The sequence below is a fragment of the Scyliorhinus torazame genome, chromosome 10 (assembly GCF_047496885.1).
Source record: "Scyliorhinus torazame isolate Kashiwa2021f chromosome 10, sScyTor2.1, whole genome shotgun sequence".
NCBI classification, from domain to species: Eukaryota; Metazoa; Chordata; class Chondrichthyes; order Carcharhiniformes; family Scyliorhinidae; genus Scyliorhinus; species Scyliorhinus torazame.
This window is the reverse complement of record NC_092716.1, coordinates 40,588,758-40,603,896: the sequence shown is the minus strand read 5'-3', so window position 1 is coordinate 40,603,896 and position 15,139 is coordinate 40,588,758. Positions and strand designations below refer to the sequence as shown.

Here is a 15,139-nt window from a genome sequence, read left to right as displayed (position 1 = left end):
CCTCGCTTTGGGGATGCCGACCTGGCCAGGCTTCTCCACGCTGTGGGTGAGAGGCAGGACATCCTATTCCCCCAGGGGGTCGGAGGACCAGCAGCAGGGTCAGCAATGCCACCTGGGAGGCAGTGGCAGCAGCTGTCAATTCGGGCAGCACGACCAGGAGGACCATCATCCAATGTCAAATGAAGAACAGCAACCTCCACCGAGCTACTAGGGCAAGTTACCACCTCTCTCCTGCCATCAGTTCCACTTGCCACCTCTCAAATTCCCAAACACCACCCCCCAAAAATCACTGGCTGACACCTCGCACCAGTACGTGAAACCGTCTCCAATCCATTAACTGTTTCTACACCTCCCGCTGCCTTGAAAAAGCAAGCAGCATAACCACAGACCCTTCCCACCCGGGTTATTCTCTCTTCCATCGGGCAGAAGATACAAAAGCCTGAGAACAGCACTGACAGATTCAAAAACAGCTTCGTCCCCGCTGTTACCAGACTCCTGAATGACTCTCTTATGGATTGAACTGATCTCTTCACACATGTTCTCTACTGACTAGAATTACACTCCTGTATGCTTCACCCGATGTCTGTGTCTATGTACTAACATTGTGTATTTATTGTATGTCCTATGTTTTTTCCATGCATGGAACGATCTGTCTGGACTGTACGCAGAACAATACTTTTCGCTGTAACTCAGTGCATGTGGGACGGCACGGTAGCACAGTGGTTAGCACTGTGGCTTCATAGCTCCAGGGTCCCAGGTTCGAATCTGACTTGGGTCACTGTCTGTGCGGAGTCTGCAAATTCTCCCCGTGTCTGCGTGGGTTTGTCCGGGTGCGCCGGTTTCCTCCCACAGTCCAAAGATGTGCAGGTTTGGTTGATTGGCCATGGTAAATTGCCCTTAGTGTTCAAAAAGGTTCGGTGGGATTACTGGGTTACAGGGGATAGGGTTGAGGTGTGGGCTTGGGTAGGGTGCTCTTTCCAAGGGCCGGTGCAGACTCGATGGGCCGAATGGCCTTCTTCTGCACTGTAAATTCTATGATTCTATGATGATTCTGTGTGACAATAAATCAAATCAAATTTAAAAAAAGATACCAACTGGGAGGAGAGCTCGAGGAGACTACCATTGAAGCATCACAGTTATCACTTGTACCTTCCGCCAGTGCAGAGACACACACCTCAGTGAGCGACGCTAGTGGACAGGCTTGTGGAGCACAACCTGGTGATCACCAGTTGCTGATGCACATCAGGTGGAGTCAGGAATATCCAAGGAAGTCAGCAGTCAGAGGTCTGCTAGATCCCAGGACCCAGCTGAGTCCCTGTCAGATGCCTAGCTTCTAGACAATGTTATCCCAGAGCTGATACAGATGCTAAGATAGTGGCTGTGAGATTCAGGAGCTGATGTTAGCGACATTCCAGCGAGTGCATAGCTGATTGGAGGAATTCCAAATGCTACAGCTGACAATGAGTGGCACTGAGGCCAACACTGCTAGAGTGACAACTGCAGTGGAAAATCTGAAGCACGAGGTCAGCATCTTGAGTGGGGGTTGCCAAAGCATGGCTCAGTCCGTGATGACCATGGCTGAGAGCCTCAACATCATGTCCCAGTCGCTGAGGGACATGTCCCGTACCAGGTGGATATTGCCGAGGCACTGCAAAGCATGTCCCAGTTGCTGAGGGACATGCCCCAGATACAGATGGACATTGCCAGGCTATTGCAGAACGTGGCCCTGTCACTGAGGAGCAACGCAGAGGGCGTCGACACCATGGTGTAGACAATGGGGAGGCGCCAGGACTAGCAGAGCCAGATGACGCAGAGGCCTCTGGAGCTCACTCCAGCTGCTCCTCTATCCCATGGAGTCCCCCCACTGCCAGCAAGAGTGAGCAGCAAGTGAAGCCTGCAGCTACCTGCAGATTCACATGAAGTACAACCAAGTAATCATAAGTACAGGAAAGAAGGGACAAAGCAAAAGGGGCCGCCCCAATAGGAGGACAAAGATCAACAGAGGCTTAAAAAACTCAAACCAAAATGTGGTCAAAAGGGCCTATAAAGCATCCCAGACCCTGAGGAGGGCCAGTGGACACCACATGGTCCCTCTCCAGGGACACCCGGCATGAAGCCACAGAAGAGGAGCAGGCTGTGTCGGACTGGACAGACCATAGAAATGATCCGTCCATCAATGGGTGACTTGTTCCACGTATCAGTGCCATTCTCTATCCAGGAGCCATGGCTGTGCAGGCCCCTCCCACACGGCCCAATCTCACCAGGACCAAATCCTGGCATCCACATATTCCGCTGCTGCTCAAGGTGCAGATGAACATCCTTTACTCCCAACATGTTTAACCGCGGTGACGTGCCAGTTACATGCAGCACTCACCACACCAGCAACAATAACATCAGCAGCATGCAAAAGCATTTCTTCAACAGCGTTCGCAAGTGGCCCATTTGGAACAATGTCACGCACCAGGTCCGCCAGCCTCTTCTTGCTTCAAACCAGATTACCTTCTGCATTCATACCTCCCCCTGAACCCAATTTTCCAGGACCCAGATTGTAAGAAACAATTATTTCTGGCTACAGAAAAGGAAGGAAACAGCAAAAGCAGCCTCCAGGCATCTGCAGCCACCAGCAGGAGCAAGCAGTAAACATAATCTGCAGCTGTGAAGTGCTCTCACAACTAACATGGCCAATTAATATTAGCAATAGCCTTCAGCTGTGAAGCTTGAGGCTGCTCACAGTCAAAGGGAGTTGACATGACCGTCAGCATATAACCAAGAACAGGGCTGTGTCCTGGGAGTGTTTAGTAAGACAGACAAGGTAGCAGCTGTCAATGCCCCTGTTGTAGGAATCCACAATATTTAAAGATGACTTCAAGGCCTCACAGATGGAAAAACCCTCATCCCCCCCCCCCCTCCCACCAGCCCAGAGGTCACCCCCGATCTGGAACGCCTCAACCCCCCCCCCCCAACCAAGCCCGACCCCCCCTGAGGGGTTCTCTCCCCCCCGCCACCCCAACGCTGGGGCAATGGCTCCAGTGCCCTTGAACTGCATGTCCAAAAATGGAAATGGCTGCTCACCTCCTCAGTTCCCCTCAGCAGCCATTGTGCCAGCTTCACATTTTTAGAAAGCAGTACTAAACTACGCCCGCGTGACCTCTCGCTGGGGAGCCAGTTAATTCCCAGAAGGCCATTACATTCGACTTCAATCTCAGAAAGAGATGGAAATTAATGCAAACTGCGGTTAATGATAGGATTGCATGGTGGCGCAGTGGTTAGCACTGCCGCCTCACAGCGCCGAGATCAAGGGTTCGATCCTGGCCCTGGGTCACTGTCCATGTGGAGTTTGCACATTCTCCTCGCGTTTGCGTGCGTTTCTTCCCCACAACCCAATAAAGTTGTGCAGGGTAGGTGGATTGGCCACACTAAATTGCCTCTTAATTGGAAAAATGAACTGGGTACTCTAAATTTAAAAAAATAAATACATAATTGGGGTTAATGATAAGCTCGCCATATTTGGGTGAGATCTGGAACTCACCATCGGGAGCGGCCAGTTGGATAGCAAACTGAACCACGACCGACGCGAATGCTACTCCCGCTATTTAACCAGCGCGATCCCAGATCTGTCTGGGGGCAACGCGGTGGTCATATCACATCCGCAATCTTGATATTCAAAAAAGAGGATAAGATAAAATGGGGAACTAACTATTTGCACAAAAATGATGATGCCTCTGTCACTTTCTTCCGCAATGCGGGCTGACCCCCGGACCCTTTACCTGTCTCTCCAGCCAACCCCCCCCCCCCCCACTCCCCCCAGTGGCAGCCACCCAGCTTCTGGCCGTGGACATGTCCTGGGAGCTGTGTCCCATTTCCTGGGCGTTCGGATGTTAGCTGGTGCGTGTGTGGTGTTGACTCCCACACTGTGTCCAGGTATCAAGGTGTGATTGGGATGCTAGGCAATGACTCCCGCATGCTACATGGCCCGCCTACACACGGGAACCCACTTGGCATGTGTGAAGTGCTCACTTAACCACGATTGCCAATTTCCTATTCGCGATTGCCTTCAGCCGCTCGACCAGAGGCCTCAGCAGTCGGTAGGGGTTATGGGTGATCGGTGGGGCAGACGGACAAGTGTTGCCCCTGGAATGGGGTTGGGATCCAAGGGTTGGCATGGTGGTGCCGTGGGCAATTGCCCCCCAGAGCCTCCCACCCCTACCCTCCCATGGCGGCTCACCCCTGCGGAGGACCCCCACCCCCTGCCAAGCACTGGGGTAGTAAGCCCAGCACACTCGGGCTCTTTGCCTGTGAGCAAAAATTGCTACTTCCCTCTTCGACTCCCCAAGGAAGCCCTTCTGCCAGGTGCACGTTTTTCAAAAGGTGTGCTAACCTGTGTAGTGTGACCACTTGCTGGGGAGGCTGGTGAATGAAGTGTAGCTCTCGTTAATTGTGTGGAAATGGGGCTTCAGTGGTGATAATTGGTTTCTCGCCATGCTACAGCGAGATTCCGAATTCGCCTGCGGAAGCGGGACGGTTGCTTCGGAAACTGTTTGGCTCCTGGCGTGATTCCCGTTTTGGCCTCTCCCGCTATTCACCGGCATCGTTACGCTTGAGCACGAGTGTACCGAGGCCGGAAGATCGCGCCCTTTGTATTGGCAGGCTGTAACTTCTGAAGTACTGCACGAATCAGTGTTTGGGTCACAGCTATTTACATTCTAGAGCAATTAGAGGGCTGGTTAACTCTGTTGGCTATATGTTTAGCATGGTTTCAGAATAACGGCAATCGTGTGCATTTGATTCTGCATTCCAGCTGAGGTAGACTTTGGGACAAGCTTCCTCTCTCTGCCCCTGAGAGTGGAAGGCACCACTGACAAAAATTGCCAAGAGAACGATCCAGCCTGAAGCAACAGCAGACAATGGGCTATGGACCTCCCTTAGGGCAGAATGTTTGTATCAGATGGTGATAGCAATGATTTTAGATCAGGAGATTTAATATTATCAGCGGGATTTTCCAATCCCCCACAGGGTCGGAGAATCCCCGGGGCGCGGCGCGAATCCTGCCCCACTGCCCCGCCGCTGGCTGCCGTATTCTCCGGCGCCGTTTTTCGGGCGGGGGCAGGGTTCACGCCAAGCCAGCCGGGGGCCGTTGGCAGCGGCCCACCCGGCAATTCTCCGGGCTTTGATGGGCCGAGTGGCCGTCCGTTTTTGGCCAGTCCCGCCGCCGTGACTCACTCAACTCACGTACCAGTGGGACCTGGCAGGTACGTCGGCTGGTGCGTTCTCCGTGGGGCGCGGGGGGGATCCGATCCCGGGGGTGACCCCCATGGTGGCCTGGCCCACGATCGGGGCCCACCGATCTGCGGGCGGGCCTGCGCCGTGGGGGCACTCCTTCCTTCCGCGCTGGTCCCTGTAGGGCTCCACCATGGCCGGCGCGGAGAAGAGAACCCCCCCCCCGCGCATGCGCCAAAACATGCCGGCGGTTCCGCGCATGCATGAGATCACGCCGGCCCTTTGGCGCATACGTGAACTCACGCAGTCGCTTCGGCACCGGTTGGAGCGGTGCCAATCCCTCCGCCGTCCACCTATCCCCCGGAAGTGCGGAGAATTCCACATTTTCAGGGGGCTGTTGACGCCGGAGTGGTTGGCGCCGGTTTTCCTGCCAGCGTGGGGACTGAGTCCCCGGAAGGTAGAATCCCAGCCTATATGTCCAAGCTCACTGATGATAGGAACTTATCATCATAGGAAGGTATGCTGTGAGGTGGATGCAAAGGGACGACAAAAGGATTAGGTTAAGTGAGGGGACAAGAACATGGCAGGTCAAATTATAATGTGGAAAAATTTGAAGTTTTCCTGTCTGGTTAGAACAGTAGAAAAGTAGAATATTTTTAAAAGGGAAAAGTTGATAGTTAACCAATTGTATTTGCTGCATATTTCATTATAGTTCCAGTTATAAAAACAATTTAATTGCGTTTAAACTTACAAACCTGGTGACTGTAATTATTGGGCCGCCAAAGGCAAAAGACTTTGTGTGTTTTTCTATGAATTATTGGTTAATTCAATTGTGTTGTGACTCTGGCTCAAGAGGGGCTGGAATTGACCACTTCCTAACCAAAGGTGACGTAACATAATTTGGGGGCTTGGGTCTGGGATCTTTGGAAGGGTAGACGGCAAAGTTTGAGTTACAGTATAAATTAAAAAGAGACACCAGGTTTGTTGCAATAAAACAGGATGGATCTGGAAGCTGCTAAAAAGTTTCTTCAGGTGGGTGGCTTATCTTTGGTTTATTTAAAAGGGATTTGAAAAACCAAGCTAGTTGAATGGGCAGACAAGTTAAAAATAGAGGACTCTCAAAGCCTTCAGGCACAGGCGATGGTGCCGGCAATGCCTGGCACCGAGGCTAACACTGCTAGGGGGCCAACCACAGTGGAAAACCTCGCGCACGACACGCGCTCTTGAGTGGAGGTGTCTAAGGCATGACTCAGTTGTGATCACCATGCCTGAGGGCCTCGACATCATGCCCCAGTCACTAAGGTACATGTTGCAGATGCAGGTGAACATTGCCGAGGCACTCCAAAGCAGCAGGCTACCGCCACCTCTGATGTGCAGTCACTGAGGTGCATCACTCAGGGCGTCGACACCATGTACAGACAATGCGGACCCTGCAGGACTGGCAGAGCCAGATGTCTCAGTCACCGCACATCACAAGGGCAGAGGGCAGGGGGCAGAGACATTGTAGCAGCTGAGGTGGGCAAACGCTGAAGACAGCTGCAATGCCAACACAGGCTGCAGGCGGCACCACATCTGCTGGGGGGGGCTGCAAACCCTGAAGACCCGGCCACCCATCAGGCTGAGGACAGGGCCAGAGGGGAGGGGAGTGTTAGCCTGTGACATTGATAAGTCGGCCGGGGCCCTCCGGCTCCAGGCCCTCCAGAGGACGTCCGTTAAAGGCATCAGGGCACTACCGCCACCTCTGATGTGCATCCTGGGGACACACCTAGATTTAGCAATAGACCACAGAAGATCAAGTAGAATGAGGAACACTGAGTGCGCACTGGTGAGGTCACCCGGGAAGAATGGAAATCTGTCAAAGTGAAATGTTCACTATTAAAACATTACACACCTGATACATGTGATGCATCTGTCGCGTTCATCTTCACCAAGGGCCTGCACACACCCCCACCCCCTGTTCCCCCCCACACGGTGGTTCGGGATTAAAGCTCCCGGTGCAGATTCCAGCAGGACAGGAGTCAGACATAATCCGATGCTGAGGAGCACCAGAGTTTTCCTCACAGCAAGTGGCCATCACTCTCCTGCCTTGTATGGTGACCCTCTGACTGTGCCAACGCAGGCCCGTAACCCTAGAGTAATGTTACATAGGCCCTTCGAGGAGGAAACAGGGTGGTCGGGAGGGGGCGGTGTGATTGGGGGGGGTGGGGGTGGAGGGGTGAGGAGGGGGCTGCTGAGCTGAAGGACACAGCCTTGTCCTAAGAGAATCTGGAGACATTGAGAGCCTCCCTGGTCCTCCTAGCATTTCAGACCCTCATCACAGCCTGTCCTCCATCCTCTGGGTATTCTTCGGTCACATCCTCAGCCCCTCCTGGTCCACCTCCACCTCCTCCTTCTCAGAAGAGGCCACAGGTCATTCCACCTCCTTCTCCTGTAAATATAGAGCACTGCCCGATGTCCCGGTGCTCACACGGCGACATGCATGCCATCAATTGCCTCCTGGACCTGGGGCATCCCGGCAATGGCGGCAGATCCGCAGCCCAGACATCTTAGTGGGCCTGGTCCAGGTCAAAGGCGATATAGTCTGATGCCTGGGCATACAGAGCATCCGTCGCCTCCCGGAGGCACTGTAGGCTGGGGAAATGCCACACAGGTCCCCGATCGAGCCCTGGAATGATCCAGTGGCAGAGAGGTTTAGGGCTGCAGTGACCCTCGCATCCACCGGGAGCAGATGTCCTCCTCCTCCATGGGGTGTTAAGTCCGCGAGGACGTGGCACAGATGCCACTCCCTGTTAGAGACGGAGTCTTCTGCAGCACACGCTGTCCGTCGGCTCATGGAAGGACCAATGATGTATGTACAACTTGGGCCATCACTGTCCTCCCCTCTGGCCCTGTCCTCAGTCTGATGGGTGGCCGGGTCTTCAGGGTTTGCAGCCCCCCCAGCAGATGTGGTGCCACCTGCAGCCTGTGTTGGCATTGCAGCTGTCTTCAGCGTTTGCCCACCTCAGCTGCTACAAACAGAGCGAGGACAGCCTCCACGGGATCCACACTAGCAAACATAATTGTTTCTGGGAGGAATTGGAGGAGAAAGACCGACAATCAATTTGGGCTTTTTACAACACCCTGGGCTAGTGCGCGGTCAATGCCAGCCCCACTTGACCCAGAGTCACTACACAAGTGACTTAACCAATAATTCTCCAATAATACCTAAAGTTTTAGGCCCTTGGTTGCCCAATAATTACAGTCACCAGGTTTGTAAATGTAAACACAGTTACTTTTTATTAATAACAAGATCTGTAATGAAATAAGCAGCAAATAAAACAGGTTAACTATTATCTAATTCCTAATTCCATGCTTAACTTGCCTCCCCTCCCTCTCTACACACACACACACACACACACACACAAGAAAGACAAACACAGAGGGAAAGAAAGGGGTAAAAAATCATAAGTAAAATACCCGCCGGGTATGGGAGAATCCCGCCCCAGTTGTTCCATTCTTCTTTGGGCCTCGACACCATAGTTGTATAACAGATTTTGGCCATAACACTCCCAATTAACTCCCTGAAATATGTTCTAATTTTTCACCACTGGAGAAAAATGATCTAAGAGAATTTATTACCTTGTCACCGTTGCAGCAAATTCCAATCCATTCTCTCATTCCTGCCTCGCTATCCAGGATGTCAGGGATAATAAAGGATTTTGTCAGCTTGTCTAAATTTGTTAAAAACAGTTTTCTTGGGATTTGGGGGTGTTAGCATAGCAACATCTATTGTCCAATCCTTGTTCTCTTAGAGCATCGACCATTAAGCACGCAGTGTGACTGGGGCCACGGACAAACCAGACCAGGTAGAGATCACAGATTCCTTTCCCTGAAGGACATTAGTGACTCAGATGGGCTTTTATAACAACACAGATGCTTTCTTGGTCATTTTCTGATGTTAAAGCACAAACTATTACTGAATTTAATTTCACACCTTGTGATGATGGGATATGGACCCACAACCTCTGGGTTGTTAGCCCAATTACTTGGTCATTGTACCTTCAAATATTCACACTGATAGACTTGAGGCCAATTCTATTTACAAAAGTGCTGTCAGTGGAATTTGCTTTGATGTCCACTTGCTGTGAAAAAAGCAATGTAACAATTTATATGTGGAGTTGACTGATCAAAGTTTATTTGGCCCATCTTCAAAAGGATCGCAGGAGTGCATGTGGGAACACAGGCAAAAGACATGTGGGGTAGAATTTCGGTAAAAGTTCTCCCAAATTCCCACAAAGCTTTGGTGTAAGATTGACAGAAACATGGGTGTAGACAGCAACCAAACTATTTGTCCAGAGTTCCGACTGATCTATCAAAGTTACAGTGAAAAATAAGTAGAACCCGCATAGAAATTACTGGTGGTGAGATTTGATTCGGATCACTCTGTTATCTTACTGCCTCAACCTTGAATTAAGTTATGTGTAATTAGATATTAACAATTTAGGCACGCTCCAGAACATATGACAATCAATGGTAATTAGAGGGATGACCACCACAGATCCAACACCTGTAACACAGGTCATACTATGAAAGAGATCTCAGCCACTGGTAACCTTTTCCCCTTTCCTCCAAGAACTATTGAGAAATTCAGTCAAGTACAGCTCTTGTTTAACCAAACAGCATGTAACATCTCTCCTCATGTGGGAGCATATTACTTGTTTAAACCCAGAGAGCCTCGGAACAGATTGGTAAAAGCCAAGGCTCTGAGGGGTCATGACTAACCAGCTTACCAGCATAAGTCCCTGGAAGCTTCCTGTTAACTTTAAGAAGTTCATTCTTGCAATGTGGACATGACTGGCAAGTCCAGCATTTATTGACTATCCCTAGTTGCCCTTGAAAAGATGGCAGTGGCCATTTTAAGCGTGAAGCCAAGTGGGAAGAATGCCATCCCCAATGATAGGTCTGTTCATCATGGTCTTTCCTAATCATATCAATTATCAAATATTATTATCAACAGCTGCCAGGAATTCTGTGGAGCTGCCTGATGGCATTGGATTACTAGCTCAGCTCCAATGTCCTAAAGCTGAGGGGGCGGGGGAAGTACTCCTGCATCCAATTTAACATCAAAGGCCCCATTTCTCCTCCTCATCTCACTCTCGAACCCACACTGAGGGAAATAGTCATTCAGGAGTTTTGATACAACTAAGAGGCAAGAATTGAGCCCTCACTTGCACCAAAAACTCCTTCTAAGTGGCATTATGGATGGCCCAACTCATCACAGGAAGTGAGTTTGGCAAGACATTTCTCATGATCGTGGTACAGGCACACACCACAATCCACTGAACCAGTTAAGATGTGGAATGCCAGGATTAATAATTGCTCGTTCCTCTGCAATCCAAACATGTTGACCACCAAAACATTGCATCAGTGAGTAAGAGCAGAATACTGAGGATGTTGGAAATCTGAAATAAAAACAGAAAAATGCTGGGAAAACCCAGCAGGACTGGCAGCATCTGTGGAAAGAGAGAGACGGGCTTGAAGAATTAAACTCTGTTCCTCTCTCCACAGATGCCTCCAGACCGACTGGATATATGAGTGCTTGTTGATGTACTGATCCCATTTTCCAGCAGTTACTGTCTCAAGCCTCACTGATATTGGGCCTTTTGACTAGCGACAGGCATACACAGAACATTTTGTGACAAGCTTGCCAGCTTTGGTGCTCCATGTTTAATGGTGTCAGGCTCATTTACCAATGGCATTAATCTGGAACTTACAAACAAGCCAAAGGAATTTTTAAATTATGTATCTAGAATCTCTAACTGATGAAAGAGAGCTGTTTTGGAATTATGACTTACATTAACACTGCTTTTGGAATTTGACCTCAACAAATGACCATTTCGACCTTACAAAATGCCTTGCCCTCAAAAAGCCAGACCAATATATTAGATTATATACCAGAGGAATGTATTTACAATAGAGAAATGATAATAATAAGCTCCTATGTCTCTTCCATTGTAGCAACAAGAGAATAGAACGAAATATTGACAAGATGCATCGTAAGTCAGTGGAAAACAATTTATTTAGGTAAATGGGTGTTTCTGTCTGTGTGCAGACATGGAAGGTGTTTGAACATTTCTTACAATAGTTGTGTGCGAATCAAAGTATGTTTGTTTATTAAATATTGTTCAGCTTTGTGCGAGAAACAGAGCTCAGTAGAATGATTGCATTGCATCTTTGTGTCAACACAAAAAAAAACGCAAGGAAATTAGGAATCTCGGAGGGTCTGAATTATAAAAAGGCAGAACATTTTAAATTCATAGCTAATACGATCTTTCAAAAAGTCATACCTGTAAAATCTTTCTGAACTCAACTGTAGAAGTTTGCAGGCTGCGTAAATCTGTTTCCTTGAGGAGTCCAGCAGAGTTTAATTGAAACAATGAGGAGCTTTCAGACGTGGCTGTGCTACTCATGAGTCAGGGAAGTAGGGGGACGGACATCGGGTCTGAAAGGTTTTCAATTACCAAACGAGAGGAAAACACTGCAAAACATTGTTTTGGTGTTTGTGGAAGGCACAGCCTTCTGGCATTGGCTTTGGCTAACAGATAGTCATATTTTCAAATTCCGTGGAATCCAAATATCAAATAATGATATTGATAGTCTAACTTCTTCCGAGCTTCGTCTTTTCAAAATCCTCTCTCTCAAGCAGTAAATAAGAAGGGGGAGTTGCTGATAAATGCGAGGTTTTTTTTAAACGTTGTGCTAATCATTTAAAGAATGACAGTGCTCGGGAAAAGAGAATATTTTTTCTCTCACTTTTGATACCCAGTGCCAGCAGTGAAACCCTTCCACTTGAAGCAAAACAAGAACCAGGTACAAAAGAGGGCTCTGTATATTTTTCTCCAGAAACTTACCTTTACATCATAATTCTAACAGTCTCCTCCCACACTGTGCCCGTGTCACTTTCATTTCCAATTCCCATGCCACGCAGTCCTACCACCGACTGCAGTGAGATTCCCAATCATGTGCTCCAAGTAGGGAGTAGAGCTCGAAGGAATGGTTCCGAGGTGGAGCTTTAACAGTGCAGTTCCCATTCACTGACCCGCAATTGAACTTTTTGAAGGACTTTGAACTTACCCTCTGTTGGTGATTTGTATAATATTATATTGTGAACTCAAGGAACTAGGTTGAGGCTGTCTGATCTAATCCCACACAGAATGTATGCAGCCAGCGGACCAAGGGGCTTTCAACCATCACCAAGTTATTTTCCGAGGCTTTTAGGGGGAAAAGATTATGTCCACACTCAATGGTCTGATGAATGGAGAGCCCACACTTCTCCTAAACTGCTTTCTAAAATCTGCTCCTGTTAATTGAAAGCCACCTTTTGCACCAAAGAAAACAGTCATCCGGTAACTTGAGTCAAGAAATCCGTACTCAACTTTTATTTTTCAAAATTGAAACTTTGAATTGAAAGGGTAGGCTTTGTCAACAGTATGGTTGCGAGAAAGTTGGCTTACTCAACTGCAGTTAAGTGAGCTGCTTGGGGAGATCGAGTGATTGTCTGCCGAAGCTCTTCTTCATTCCTTCCGCCAAGACTGTAAGGATTCTACGAATGCTTCCAAGGGATTGGAATGCAGCAGTAGGTGACTATGCCATTTAGTGTTGTTCCCTGCTGGCGACCTCATTCATAATCACAGAGGCAGTGTCGTTTGAAAACTCTAGAAGGTTCTGGATTTTCTTTTATTCGTTCATGGGATGTGGGCGTTGCTGGCTGGGCCAGCATTTATTGCCTATCCTTGAGGGCATTTACCCTTGAGGCATTTAAGAGTCAACCACACTGCTGTGGATCTTCAGTTCAGACCAGAACAAGTCATTTATCCTGGTTTTCCTTCTCCCGGTGCCAAGGTACAAAAATGGAATAAGGCAAATGGAGAATCAACCTTTGTCTCAAGTGGATTGGAATGGGCAGGTGAGGAAGTGTTTCTTCAGTTGAGCAAAGTCTGGGTCAGACCCCATATGGAACAGTGCTCAGATTTGAGCATTTCACTTCATATATAGATTGATCAGAATGAACCAGGGCACCAAGGGTTAAGTTATAAGGGTGGGATGCATCAACTTGGCTGCAATTTCTTTGAGTTTAAACGGGTTTAGGGGACGATTTGATCCAGGTATTCAAAATGATTAAGAAATTTGATGGGTTGGTACAGGGCCATTGGGCAGAATTTGCCACCATTGTCCCTGCCAAAGCAACAAGACAATTCTGAGTAGGTAACCCAACTCACAGCTCAGCACTCGCTGAATAGCACTCGCTGCACAGCACTCGTTGCACAGCGTCCCAACAGATGCTCTTTACCAGAACAAACCCGTCTCTAGATTCCCCACCCAGTCAGAGAGGGTAGGTGGGATGGTGCGCCCATTCTGTCTGAGGAAGGATTTCTAATTAAAGGGACCATGGCATGTATCAGTAAAACTCTGCCGCATTTAGATTCAGGCTGCAATAATTACAGGAAAGGAGAGGAGTCCTAAGAAGGCTCTCCCTGGAACTCGCGCTTTTCCCTTTTCTAGGGGCTGCATGAGATAAGGGGCGAGATTCTCCGACCCCCCGCCGGGTCGGAGAATCGCTGGGGGCTGGCGTGAATCCCGCCCCTACCGGTTGCCGAATTCTCCACCACCGGATATTCGGCGGGGGCGGGAATCGCGCCGCGCCGGTTGGCGGGCCCCACCCCCGCGATTCTCCAGCCCGGATGGGCCGAAGTCCCGCCGCTAAATGCCTGCCCCGCCGGCGTAGATTACCTACCTTACCGGCGGGACAAGGCGGCGCGGGCGGGCTCCGGGGTCCTGGGGGGGGGGCGCGGGGCGATCTGGCCCCGGGGGGGTGCCCCCACGGTGGCCTCGCCCGCAATCGGGGCCCACCGATCCACGGATGGGCCTGTGCCGTGGGGGCACTCTTTCCCTTCCGCCTTCACCACAGTCTCCACCATGGCGGAGGCGGAAGAGACTCCCTCCACTGCGCATGCGCGGGAATGCCGTCAGCGGCCGCTAACGCTCCCGCGCATGCGCCGTCCAGAGATGTCATTTCCGCGCCAGCTGGCGGGGCACCAAAGGCCTTTTCCGCCAGCTGGCGGGGCGGAAATTCGTCCGCCGCCGGCCTAGCCCCTTAAGGTTGGGGCTCAGCCCCCAAAGATGCGGAGCATTCCGCACCTTTGGGGCGGCGCGATGCCCGACTGATTTGCGCCGTTTTGGGCGCCAGTCAGCGGACATCGCGCCGTTTCCGGAGAATTTCGCCCAAGGTCTACCAAGAACGGGAGGAAAGCATAAAAGCAAATTACAGCAGTTGCTGGAATCTGAAACCAAAGAGAAAATGCTGGAAAATCTCAGCAAGTCTGGCAGCATCTGTAGGGAGAGAAAAGAGCTAACGTTTCGAGTCCGATGACCCTTTGTCAAAGGAGGAAATTGACAACGTCCTGAACCAAGCAGGTATGGATGGAAGTGGGCAAGGAAGTCAGAAGCAGGAGTAAGCTCTCTCCATTCTGGAGACATTGCACCAAGTGGATCCAGGACCTCTGGAGGGCATGACAGCAGATTGCCACAACACATTCAGGTGCCAAGCCCAGCATTCTTCTATACAGCACTCAAGTCAACACACTCCACTCCTTCCTCCCCCCACAAGCTCTATTGTCCACACACACCCATGCATTAGGAGGTCTTGCGGTACAGTGGTAGCATCCCTACCTTTGGACCAGAAGCTCCAGGTTCAAGACCAACGGCAGTTCTTGGCCACAGAAAGAGTTTTCAGAATGTGATTCAATGGGCCGATGATCAGCTCGGTAATCCTTCCACCACTTCCCCAAAGGAGAAAAATGTGTGTGAAAATATGCTAAAGAAAAATGTTCCGCAGTCGGCCTCCACAATGATGTCCTTTCCTCACAAACACCTCTCAGCATTC

The 15,139-nt window shown here is 50.0% G+C and overlaps 1 protein-coding gene across 2 annotated transcripts in view; it reads right to left on the bottom strand.

Annotated features, from left to right (window-relative positions):
• The window catches only part of chst6 (carbohydrate sulfotransferase 6), a 65,586-nt gene extending 53,345 nt beyond the window's left edge, over nt 1-12,241 (bottom strand). Inside the window, exon 1 of one of the 2 annotated variants that reach the window (XM_072517975.1) lies at nt 12,108-12,241. Coding sequence is in view for 1 of the 2 variants with exons in the window: in XM_072517973.1 (XP_072374074.1) it covers nt 11,544-11,666 (123 nt within the window). In the remaining variant the exon portion in view is untranslated. Of the gene's footprint in view, nt 1-11,543; nt 12,074-12,107 lie in introns of those variants that run through there. The other variant, XM_072517973.1, reaches the window with a different exon arrangement.
• Nucleotides 12,242-15,139: the final 2,898 nt, after the last annotated feature.